At 38.4% G+C, this 13,458-nt stretch overlaps 1 protein-coding gene across 2 annotated transcripts in view; it reads left to right on the forward strand.

Annotated features, from left to right (window-relative positions):
• Positions 1 to 330: 330 nt before the first annotated feature.
• Positions 331 to 13,458, forward strand: part of magi1b (membrane associated guanylate kinase, WW and PDZ domain containing 1b) — a 106,422-nt gene continuing 93,294 nt past the window's right edge. For both annotated transcript variants that reach the window (XM_088422791.1, XM_088422792.1), the window contains exon 1: positions 331 to 1,074. In XM_088422791.1, the coding sequence (XP_088278917.1) occupies positions 774 to 1,074 (301 nt within the window). In that variant the 5' untranslated portion in view covers positions 331 to 773. The remainder of the gene's footprint in view (positions 1,075 to 13,458) is intronic.

Raw genomic sequence — 13,458 nt, forward strand, 5'->3', positions numbered from 1 at the left:
TCAAGAAAATTCATTCACAGCACTCGATATTCCGGTCTAATATACCGCAATTAATCGTCGTAAATTCACGTTAGTTTTCGTTAGTCACTCGCAGAGTTCCTGACTTAAAGTTAAGAGGTTTCTCCACAATGAACGAATAACGAGTGTTTGCATGACACACCCACAAAATTGTGATACGGATGCACAGTGTTTCCACTCAAACCGAATGTTTGTTTTACCCGTGACTAATCACAATGACCATTTCCGACGCACACACCTTGAAGCAACTATTTCCCACAGCACATGAATGTATCACGAGCAGAGCACATTCCCTGTGCTCTACTTGTGCGGGGCTGCGAGTCAGAAGCAGAACCAGCGTCGTACCTGGTCGAACCAGCATTTATCCCGGGATCGAGGAGTCAACGGCAATCGTCGCTTCTGTCTAAAGTGAAGAAAACCGAATTTGAAGTGAGTTTAGAAGACGGAAGTGGGGTAATTGCTGAGAGGGATCGCGGCAGATGTAACGTTTGTATGACCTCGTTAAAGGGGGACCAAAGCAACAGACATGTTTGAAGAAGACACAAGAGTGTCCACGGCGTGAGAAATGTCTTCCAGGTGGACGGGAATGTCTTGATTCCTCGCTGCGTGCGAAACTACTGCCAAAGGCGCTCATGTTTCTGTGGACGCAACAGAAAGTTTGCTGCGCTTCACTCGGAAATAAAGCCACTGTTTCGTGACTCTTTGAACACACCCCAGCGGCACCGTCCGTCGGCTCGGGCGCCGCTGTCCCCAACATGTCCAACCCGGCGTTGAGGAAGAACCACTGGACCTCCCGGCTGAACGAGTGCTCCGTGTTCAAAGATGCCCACGGGGCCTTGAACGTACCACTGCGCGGCGGTGCGGAGAACGGAGAGTTCGCTTTCATCGGGCAACTCAAGCAGAGTCAAGTGCTTTACAACACCGGTGGAAAATTAAATGAAGGAGAGCTTCTTTTGGAGGTGGAGAACCTTCCCATCTCAGGATTACCGCTGTACGATGTGCAGACCCTCATCAAGAGCTGCAAAGGTCCCGTTAGGTTAAAAACCGTCAGGCCAGGTAAGCGCTCATGCGGTGCACGTGAAAGTTTGAAGTTGCTCCCTTCCGTGACAATTCATGACACTTTTTTTTTTTCATGGTGCATCAGAGACGAAGCTAGTTATTTGGGCTTGGGGCCACTCCTCCATGTTTAACCAAACGCCTTTCATCAAGTGGTGCACTTTAATAGTTCTATTTTGACGAATCTTTGTTCTGTAGCGATGGGGATATTTGACTGTCGACTTTGGGCTCTACGGTTCGATCCAAGATCGATTTTCGATTCAAAAAGATTCGATTCGATTAAAAATGATATCAGCATCATTCTACAGAAGTGCAAAAAAAAAAAAAACTCCATCATACTACTTCAGTCGGCTTTGCAAGACGGAATGTGAAAATGAGACAAAGTATAATTTCTTCATATATTTCTTAAGTTTTGATTTATAAGGCCATCTTGCTCAAAAACTGCATGTGTACAACTGCTACTCTTTGATGCTAGCTATAAATTGTATAGCTTTGAGACTAAAGTGCATCTGTATATTAAATTAGGTAGAACAAGATCTATTATCATTTCACATGATGTTGCAGTACCAAAATATGTGAAAAAAATTGCACAAATGAAAATAGGATTATTTTTCATTAGGTTCATCAGAGACAGGATATGAAAATAAACTTTCAAGTGAACAGTTATGTAAAGGAAACATTTGCAAGGTTGTTAATCTATGTACCTGGGAGCATTATCGGCCACAATCGGCCGATCCATGCCAGTCAAATCCTATTTGTTTGCAACAGAGTGAAAAGTTGCATTCACATTCGTGGCCCAGTGGCTTTCGTGGCGAGTTTGCGAAATGTGACAAGGCTGCTTTGCTCTCGATGTCCTTGCGCCCCATGTTAGTGCCACTCGTTTCGGTCAAGGCACTGGCGACTTTTGGTTCAGTCTCTTGGTAAAGATGTGTGACACTGCGTGGTTATTGTCCATTGACAACATGTGACAAAATGACTTACTCTGTGATGGATAAAAATGTCTGGATTTTGCTGTTTAATTCATACTCTACAAACGCAATGATAATCAGAATATCATTGTTTAGATTAGTGGGGTCATAGAATATATAATGGTCAAAAATATTTGCGTTGACGTACCCTTTAAAGTCCCACTTGAGTAAAAATGACTGATTAATCGCACAAAGAATTTTTTTTTCCATCTAAGTGCACCACTAGGTACTTGACTAAGATGTTTCTTTTTCCAATGGTGTTCACGTTGTTCCTTGCCCCCTTTGATTAATTAAGCAAAGAGCCAAGGCCTGTGGATTCTGTTAGTAGCTGACTAGACTTGACATTTTTTTTTAACAAGAATAGGGAACAGCAAGCTAAGTGTGGTTGTCCTGTCTTGTTCATGGTCATCCTGACCCGGCAGGGCCCAATGGTTTTGACACTGAGCTGTTGTGACAGCTTCCCAGCAAAGCATGGCAAGTGCTGAAGGGATATGCGGGATTCCGCTCGGAATTATGCTAACTTCATATTGCGGCAGTCACAAGAGCTACAGTTCTTCAAGGGCAACTTTTACAATTTATGAACACGGAAATTATTTTTCGCAGCATACATTTTGTGCTCAGATACGGATCACAGTTTTATTTGGATTCTGTTTCAAATGTGTGTTTTACACAGACACTGGAAGTGTACAAAAACTTTGACTTTCATCTATTTTTGTGGCATTTCTTTCAATGTCATTCAAACGTTAAACAGAGCGAACATTAGAGAGTATTGCTATACTTAGACATGCAACAATTAATCGAGTAATCGATCATCAAACTTATAAATATTTTTGATAAATAATCTTTTAGAAGTCTAAAATTGTCCAAATCCTCAGAATTTCAGCCTCTCATCAGTAAATAGTCTCAGATTTGTTTTGACCTTTATGAAAGAGGACTGATTATCATTTGTGTTAAAAAAAAAAAGATCGTCAAAAGCTATTCATTTTGAATTTAGAATGTTTTCATTTTGGTTTCTTCATGAAAAAAAAATCATAGGATGATGAGCACTATACATAGAGAAAAGAAAATTTACCTTTGTGGCTCCGGGCCGCATCTTTTCTAGGGCCCATCTGTGAATTTTGGGTGTCACTGCCATATAATGTCACGTGATCTCATTCCATTTGGAAGTTTTTAATAATTCACGCTGTCTGGGAATTTCCTTCCCTAATCGCTTTTAATTGGGAAAATATGCTTGGTTATGAAGGCCATCTGTAAAATCAGGTTGACCTAATTTTACTCAGATTGTGTGCCAGTTTCTCACTTTAATCAAGTGATTTGTGGAGAGGGAATACGTCTGGGGTGGCTTCCTACTATTCAGGAAACTGCGCTTGCTGACCGCCAACTCTATTTGGAGATTTGTTGAAGGTGTAATGTTGGGTCTCACTCACATGCTTCCAATGCTGCCGAGCACATGAACAAGCAGTCCATTTCACTGTGTATTCATCCTACAAAGATTATGTAACAGGCAACTGACCTCAGCGTGATGCTTCATAGCTACAAGTGTACATACTGTATGTGTATGATGAAACGTTGGTCTGCATTTGAAAGCAGACATCCATGTCAGGATTAAACTTGGCAACATGTCAACACCAGCAGACTATTTGAAAGTCTTATTAGTCCCAGTTAGGTCCAATAACCCATCCAGCATTGATAAGAGATGGACCGATATGCTTTTTTTAAAGGGTTGATACCACTACCGATTATCAGTAGTCAAGGGGCCAATAGCAGTTAATTAAAGCAGATGTTAATTTCAAGAAATTTAGGAATATTGATTGTAGTAAAAATGTGTGTTTTTTTTTTTTTAAATAATACAAACCCCAACACTTCATTTAAATTGTTTGGGATCACTCAGTCAACACAGAAAACTTCTCTTGTGGCTTACGCACACATACAGAGTTTTTTTTAGCACACAGACCATTCCAGATTGAGCTTTTTTTTCCCCTCTTCTAACTACTGTTGCTGAATATCATTCTTTGTTGAGTATCACTGTGGTATCGCTCGATGAAGTCACTTCTAACATTTCAGACTGGAAAATAAATGAAAGCATGTATCATTTCCATTGATATCGGATCAATGTTGTATCAGACACACCTCTAGGCTGCAATATCGATATCGTATCAGGCCCAGTTTACACGAAGAAGCTTGCGGGTAAAAATGCCAAAACATTCAAGCAGAAGTGCCTTTGTTTAGACCAGGAGTGTCCAAACATTTTCCTCTAAGGACCACACGCAAAAAAATCACAGGATTCTACGGCCAATTTGAATTGATTTTACTCTACAGAGCACACCAAAATCAGTCAATCAAATAACAGATAATAGTTATATCGTCCTGTGACCCAGCCCATTAATTTGTGTCCACTAATGTGTTCATTTGTCTCAGCAAGACAGCAAAGTAATTGCATCCCATTCAAACACATGAAACATCATTAGAAAGGACGCATGTCTACTGAGGACTCTAGGACTTAGTAGGACTGCGTGTATAAAAAGGTATGCAGCACAGAGTAGCCCTTTAACAAATGTTCTCTCTATAGTGAGCACAAATGAATCGGACGGCTCGCAGAAGTGTAAATGTTGGATTTCATGAGGCAAACTGTTCAAAATCGCTCCAAAGTGAAATGGACTTTTCAAAACTACGACGCTACGATTTGTGGCTTCCCTGGAAGGAATTTGTGTGTGTGTGGTGTGTGTAAAGTCTTCAACATTTTGACACATGAAACCACACTTTTACACTTGAAAATATGAGCTGTCTTCATGTAACCTCAAACATGTTTTATCCCAGACTTGGAATGAAGAATCCACAGCTTGACGGGAGTGTTTTCCCAAGATGGTGTGAGGATGTGGAACACCCCATTATCCATAAACATCCCGAAGGCTAAATTATTTGTCTTCTTCAAATTGTGGTTTGCTAATTAGAGCGCCTCTGGATAATTCCATTAGTTACTCGTATGTGGACTCATGCCAATGTTCTTGGCAGGGTTTGCATATGGAAGTGCTTATTTCCTTTTCTCTCAGGAGGACGTTAGGCACCCCTTCTTTTCCCTAAACAATTCTTCTACCTTTGTATCCTCTGACCGCAGTTCAAGGACTCCCGTTTCCTTATTCCAAGCATGGATCTCTGGCTTTAATTTCCGTCCGTGTGATTTTACGTGAGCATGCGGACGGGAGTGAGAAACGTAAGATGTGTTAAGTATAAGCGCCTTACCTACCTCAGGATGAAATTGTCTCTAAAGTGTGTGTCGGCACTTAATTTTAAGCTCCCCATTAAAATCCAGCACAGGAGAGGGAGGCTTCCTTTTCAGCTAAAGAGACCATCAAATGGTCTTGCGCTAATGCCGCACATTTTTCTAAGATGTACACGGGCAAAGCCGAGCTCTCGTTTGCTGAAGAATTGACTTTTTTTCCCTAATTAGCTCAATTAGAGGCAATTGTATTGTGGAGGAAGAAGAGTTGGTCATGCTTGGCACTTCTAGTTACACACTGTGTCACAGGAGAAGAATGCCAAACTAATTTACGATGGGGAGAATGAAGACCCAGAGTTTCCTTTTCCTGCGTTTGTGTGCTGTCCTTAAAACCTATTTTGAAACTACGCAAGTTCTCAAAATGCTTTAACTTTTTCGACCAAAAGTAGCCATGTTTTGGGATTCATAGATGGAGCCTTCATTTAAAAGGTAACGGGATGCACAAGTCACTTAACGTATCAAATCAGTGAAAATGCATTGTAATCAAATTAGACCAAAATATGACCCCAAAAATAAAATTCACGTTTTTTAAAATGGATTTTGGATGAGTAGGATCTTAATCGATTTATTTTAAGTAATAAACACGACAAACTTTTATTAAGGTTTGATTTGTTCAAAAACAAATCGCATTACTCACAGAAAATGCATAGGAATAGAATCTAGAAAGCTAATAAATAAATAATAAATTGCATTTGTTTCACGAATAAAATCAAATGAACTAAATAAAAGTATACCGTCTTTTTTTAACCAGAATTTGTACAAACTCAACGTTCATAGCTTGTGCAAAAAAATATTGTATTTACAGCTTGTATGCATACCTTGCTTAAATGCCACAGTTAATAATTATTGTATAAATAAACATGATTTTTTTTTTTTTAATTTACATCAATGTAGACCTGGATAATATGGTCCAAAAATATTATTATTTTTTTAATTTAATTTAATTAATTTTTTTTTAAGTCAGGACAATTACGATTTTAATCAAAGTAATCAACCCAACTAATATTTATTTAAAGAAGTTTTGTTAAAAAAAACAAACAAAAAATGGTTTTTAAATTGTATGCAAAATATTCAGACAATGTTTACCGATGTAAAATCAATTTTAACATAAGCCTATTCATAGCCTTTGCAAAAAAAATTGCTATTCCTAGCTTGTGGATAGCTTGCTTGATTGCCCCAATTTTGTAGTTAATAAAGCTTGTAAATGATAAAACCTCTATTCATTATTTAGCTAATTAAGACAAACAAATCGAATTATTTCGATTCATTTCCCAGTTCTACATTACAGATTTTTTTTTTAATTATTTGGTCCATAGCATTAGAAATTTGTCAAGAATAGTCATAATTCTTTTTCAGTGTAAAAGCAGTTGTTTGCAAACCTCTTATTTTGATTCAACTCTGTCTGTTTTCAAACAGGACTAAAAAAAAAAATCTGTGCCTATTGCCATTCGAGAGTTTGAAATTCTGAGCATTTGGACAGTTTTATTTTATGTGAACAACTAATCAAAAATAGTTGTACATGATTTGGTAATCAATTAATCGAGTTTTTCTTCTTGTCATATGAACTTGTTACTGAGTCTTGGAATCATGAAGCAGTCCACTTTTTGTTTCGCAGACATCACGTCCAACAAAGTATGCGGATTTCGACAGTTAATAGGAAAAAAAAAAGCCTGAATACCGAGACCTTTGAAAATGGATTAGCAAAACTAGCAGTGGACGCTTCACAGCCTTTTATTGTGCACTGTCACATGGTCTGAGCATTCCTGTTCTGTGTAGCGTGCCCTTTCAGGAATGGGATCATACGGCTATGCTCTCAGAATGCCAAGCTAATGTGAACAAGTGCTTGAGTTAGCTCAGCGACTTGAAAAACTCAGTTGAGAACTCTGCTATGCTTTTAGCGGGCATAGCTAGAAAGTCGAATGATTGCTTGACGTGAAATGTTCGTTTCATGTAAACTGAAAAATGGGAATAGGATTTGAAACATGATAGTCATTCACAATTGGTATGGTTGACAGTGAACAGCAACATGCGTTATACATCTTCATGTGGGTGGTAGCGAAGGGAGACTTTGTTAGGTTAGCTGTAAAATAAATAAGCCATCGAAGATCTGAAGCAGGGAACGAAAGACAGATCCACATATGTTAGCTATCAGCTGCAGCGGAGTATGGAGTGAAGGGCGACTCAACTGTAGCGTGACGTCTCATCTTAAGGTCCATCTTTTGGATGATTTCCTGATTTAGACTGCAGTTGACATTTTTGGTCCGAGCACACTTTCTGAACATCTCTAGTTATAAGCTGTCAACCCTAATTGTTCATCTATATGTCTTGTGACAAATGATTTACCCGTTCAATCCCAATAACATATTTTTACTTCTTTTTAAGGAGTCTAGACTTTCATTCCCATGTACTTCTTTTTTGACTAAACAAGGCTCTAGAAATGGATAATTAACTCTTTCACTGTCATGGACGAGAATTCCCATCTTTCAAAATAGTAACAACAATAATAAAAAAAAATTCTCATCAAATGTGCTTTTTATGGAGGGTAGCTGAGACCTTTGGCTAATGCTTACCAAATATAAGCCAAATGAGCACTGTAGTGACAACTGTGACCATTGGATGGCAGTGTTTCCACACATAAAACAGGTATTACTTACATGCAATTCAAAGTAAGGATTGTAAATCAATCCTAAAATACATACGTCTTAAAATACGTAAAATAAAGTCTTTGGGATTGTATGAGTTTGAGATCAGTCATATTTATCTTTGTCAGCCAATCAACTGCATTTAGGCAAAACACTGCATTCAAATTTGAAATGGACTCATCTAGTCAATCAAATGTCCTCCTGAGACCCACTGTATTTGTTTGTGTCCATTGGTGTGGACATTTGATTTTGTTATAAACCTTCTGACTCATTGGAGCTACTCTCCTAAGTTCTTGTGTGCTCAGTAGAGGATATAATGGCCTCTTAAATGATGTCTCATGTTTGGGTAGGATGTAATTAATATTGTTGTTGTGCCGAGACAAAATGGACACAACCGTGGACACAAATGGGTAGGAAGACTCTCTGGAGGATATAATCAAATCTTGTCTGTGCAAATGGCAACCATGGAAACCATCAGTGTATCGACTGTATCAACTTTTAGAGCGCATTTAAAATTTGTGCAGTCTAAAAAGTACATTTCAACATAAGATCAAATTGGTCTCAGAAATGTCTTGCAAAAGAATATTTTTTTTTATATTTCTTCCAAGTGTCGTGTGTGTGCAAGAATTTTCTTTGTAACGCCAAGCAGCCTAACCACAAACATTAAGCTGTCAGTCATTGCTACAACAGAAATACTTTTGTTAATTTTCAGAAAACCCAAGCGTTCACTTTAAATACGTGCCAGGTTCTCGTAAACCGACGCAGGGTGTGTAAAGCGTGACGGCTCAAATGATAGAATCTTAATGAGACAAGCGGCGTCTAATTAGTCAAGACAGGGGAAGGATGGGACCTTAATTGAGTCTTGATTCTGAGGTCACTTGAAGGCATCTTTTCTCTACGCTGTGGGCATCACAATTATGTATGGTGCTGAAAAGTAGCATTTGTTTATGACCACTCGCTCTTATGGTTAGCCTCATGTGGAAATCGTGTCAATCAAGTATGCTGTACTTTAAAAGAAAAGCAGTAAACAACATTAATTGGAATGAAACCACCCATATGAATACCTTATTTGGCATAAATTTAAACGGATACAAAACCTTCCATTTGAATAATTATTTTAATTATGCAGAAATTAGGCAGAAATGTATCAAATTTCCGCTGCCTCTTTGAACCAAGAGTGTCATCTGGAGAGTCAAAAAATATTAGTGCTTCATGAAGCTTCGTTTGGCCTTCACTACTGTTTTCAAAAATGTGTTTTTGTGTCAAAATGTTTTGTGTAAACTGCTTTGGTTTTTCTTTGTTTCAGTCCAGACATGAACCTTGACACAAGTCACCATGTCATACATAGGCGCCCGGCCGCCATTGTTGTTTATCTTTGGCTTTACGGACAATATTAAGTGACAGCTGCAACAAATGTGGCATAGACTGAATGGGGGATGTGTGTCTTGCTGGGAGTAGCCAGCATGACAAGTCCGCTCTGATACCCATATGGAAACGGTGCCAAGCTGCGTTATGATTTGACACATAGCCCCCCCCCCACCCACACCCACACACACACACACACACACACATTTCCTCAATCAGGAGCTGTAGCCGATCTTGATGAATGACCACACAAATGATGTCTTTGCTCTGAATCCTAAGCAACCACAATGCATGCAAACTTTGCATGAAAGAGCACACATGGACACAAACGCACGCACACACCAAAAGCGTTTTCCTTGTGCTGTGCACTGTTCAGGAATGCACTGTTTACACAGCCGGTGCTGTCCGACGTCAGTGTTTTACTGTTTTAGGTGTCTGCTGGGTGTCACTGACATCTCCTGAGCATCTCCCATTGTCAATTTGCTAGAGAATCTGAGCGTGATACAGGTGTAATGTAGTAATAAAATAAGTAATAAAATGACATGAGTACCTTGGTTTTTTTTTGTTTTGAAGTTGTTCCTGGAAGCATGTCGCGGCAATGATTTACCTGACTCGGAGACATTTGCTACAGGAGTCGGGAGTCAACACAATGTTGTTGGCGTTGTTAGGGCAAGTTAGCCGCTAGCCAGCAGCAATTGATTGCTCAATATCGTCTGGCCTGACGGTTACTGTTCATACTGATCACTTTTGAACTAACCAGTCTGACTCAAATGTATCCTGTGGTCGTCATTTTATGTCATTGACCCTTACCTATGGTGAAATTTGTCTAAAATCTCAGTTAATGTGTAATATAGAAAAGTTGATTGTAAAAAAACAAAAATTAAATTAAAAAATGGTCATTCATAATTGTTTAAATTGTTATTTGGTCATCTGTATTTATATTTATCTTTCACCAAGCAAAAACAGCAACAAAAAAAAGTTTTATCTGAATACCAAAATATTTAACAGCTGCAGCTCTACAGAAAAAAATACAGGATGCTTTGATTATTTTTAAATGCCCTGTGTAGCGATATTTTGGTTTTGCATTGTAAAATTCTGGCAGATAATGTTTACATTTGAATGCTTGATTATGTTTACATTTGCACGTTTGCAATTTAATTTTATGTTTGATTAAAAAGAAAAAAAAAGGAAAACTATCATTTATTTACATGAGGCATTATTTTACAATTTATTACAAATTTTGTGAAAACTTCATCCCGTCTTGTTCTCGTGAACTCAATCTCGAGAGACATCTCGTCTCGTGAAATTTGCTCTGTCCCTTCCCTATTTAATAACGCTTTGATGAACAAATCATGGATGTCTCTAAATGTCCTCATTCGGCTTAGGAACTCATATATTGGACAAGAAATCAAATTTCTCTGTTGGGCTTTCAGGCACAGAGATGCACAGTTTCTTTTCAGGGGCAGTTGATTTGTATTCATGTTGATGTTGATAGCTTTATAAGAATATTGCTTGAGCTGGATTGTTGTGTCGTTGCGTGCTGAGTCACCGTGTAGTAGTCGTACTTTGTCACCGCGACTCTGGGGATTTACCAGTGCACATGACAGGGCTGTCTGCTGATGTCTCCTCATAAGTGGAGAAAAAAAAAAATGCTTGGGTTGTGTTGCTCCCCCAGTGCCACTCAGATTTCCCCCCATACCCATAAACAATGTTAACAGAGGCAGCAGCTGGAAAAAAAGGTGTGAAGGTGATAAGACGGGTCATTTTCTTTTTTTCAAGCCTCTTGTCTAAGATTTTGAGAGCAGTTTCAAGTGTTATTTATTTTTTTAAATCTCCACCCCCAATTCCTGCCTTGCTTCCTTAAACCATTGTGTTGCCTTCCTACTCTTCCTACACAGGAGGCAGCACAATGGCATTTCCTGCACGCCAGGGCGGAGGTTTTCACACAGTTAGGACATGGACTATTTACACATACTTGCACTTATCTGGCAACACAAAGTATTTGATTCAGTAAGATCATGTGACGTCTTACAAAATCGTGACTCCTCACATCACAGCCGTCATTTGAAAAGTGACTGGTGTTGTTTGTGTATTGATAATAAAACGAGTGACTCAGCGATAGCAAAAAGGCTTCTCGTTTTCACAGCTTCAAGTCACTACTCGCACCATTTGCGTCCCAAATAAAAAGACGATTTTGAGGCACACTCTACCCAACTGTTGTTTGGATAATCAGCATTTAGGCCTAAAGTGTTCAACAATTATACTGTCATTGGCTCAGTTCAAATATTCCTTTGGAAGAAATTTAGTTACAACAAATCTTTGGCAACAAATTGATGATCACACAAATTCTGCACTTCTATTTTTAGAAAGTGATTAATAATGTTGATGCCAAGCTTATTTTAGTCTTTCAAAAGTTTTCATTCACTTTGTTTGTTTGGAATCAAAATGGAATGTTTACAAAATCTGCATTTACTTTGGAAAAACTTATCAATGTTATTGTCCTGTTCTTCAGAATCTTTACTTATTGTACTGTCAATTTGAAACAGTCCTCTGTTTTGGGTAAAGAGATGTAAATTAAAACTTTTTATTATATAAAAAGCTAATTAATTGATAAAATTGTTTACATTCAATTGGTTATTAAAATGAACTTTAGTAGTAGCCAACAAAGACTTAACATGTAGGTTGTTTTTCTATTAGTGGTTCTCAAATGGGCTACGTGATATTTTTATAAGGGTTTGTTCAGGTATCAGCAAATCTAATTCAATATTGTTCAATTCCGTTAAACAGTCCATTTCATCTTTTCAAATTAAGAACACATTGAATGGAATATAAATGAAGGCTGAATGAATGCTACATTGTGCTATAGTATAATTTTGCTATAACTCCATTGCAAAATGTTGCACTTTTTTCAATTTGTTGTTTTATACGGATGCACGTTGTCATCAGTGACTTAAATTTCTGGCAGACCAGCCACAAATAAAGCAGATGATGTCACATGATCTATTGTCTGGAACTGCTGAATGAAGTATGCCTAGAGACTAAAAATGTAGTTCCAAGGCTTAATGAATGGGACATGTACAGTACTGCACTTTGTTTGAAGTCTTTTAGTTTCCCTCACAAAAACGATTCACCTGATCAACAACATGTGGAGTAAAAGTGCCTATTTGCCTCTTTTATTACACAACAACATTTCCTTTGTACTTAAAACTGAAAAGAACAAGGTTGTATGTACTCTTACTTAGTCTAACAACAACTTTTTTTTTTTAATTACACTGAATTAAGATTAAGGTTTGAGCTAAACTATTAAGGAGTCGCCATTTTTTGGAACTGATCACTCATCGCGTCATGTTTGGTGGAAGTGTTTTATATCCATGTTGCAAAGCAAGTCTGACAGGTTGGAGTGAAACTGCAGCATATTTTTGTTGCACCTGTCAGCGGCAGCACTGGCCTATAGAATGCAGCGGGGAGGGGCGGGGAAACGGGCGCTACAATGTTATCGGGGAAAAAGGTGACTCACACACACCAACAATCATCTGTGGTCTATTAATATGAACTCTTCTTAATTAACTCTAAGAATATCATGTGATGATATAAGAATATCAGTGGAGGTTAAACTTGACAGATGTAGCAGATGGGTCCCCATCCTTGTTATATAGATGAAACTTACTGCGTGCAAATATAGCGATTGGTGTCAGGTGACCTTTGGTTTCCACGGCAACGAGCGCTTAAATCCACAGGCGCCGGTCATCTACAGGGGCTCGGCTGATAACTAAATAACTCCTTCTGGGATGCGTGCACACTCCCATTCACATAACATTGGGAAGCAGTAGATAAACATTGAAGCTTTCTGCCTCACGATGTTGCGGGCAGATAGCTTTGTTTAGTTTGAGAGTATGGACAGACTACATTCCTGTCATTTCTTTGCACAGAGAGGCACAGCAGACTTGTTATCCACATCTGGTTAGAGTGGAGCGTCACTTTGATGTAAGACTGACTGATAAATGGAGAGTTTGTTGATTTCGGGAAGGCATTCTTAAAAAAAAAAAAAAAATCAATATAAATCTACAGCAAATAAACACTGCATGGCTCTGATTAGCGTGAAATTTGGAAAGAATTAGTGCTGAATTTTTTC

This window comes from Hippichthys cyanospilos, chromosome 9, assembly GCF_059441005.1.
Source record: "Hippichthys cyanospilos isolate Australia breed blue-spotted pipefish chromosome 9, RoL_Hcya_1.0, whole genome shotgun sequence".
Lineage (NCBI taxonomy): Eukaryota > Metazoa > Chordata > Actinopteri > Syngnathiformes > Syngnathidae > Hippichthys > Hippichthys cyanospilos.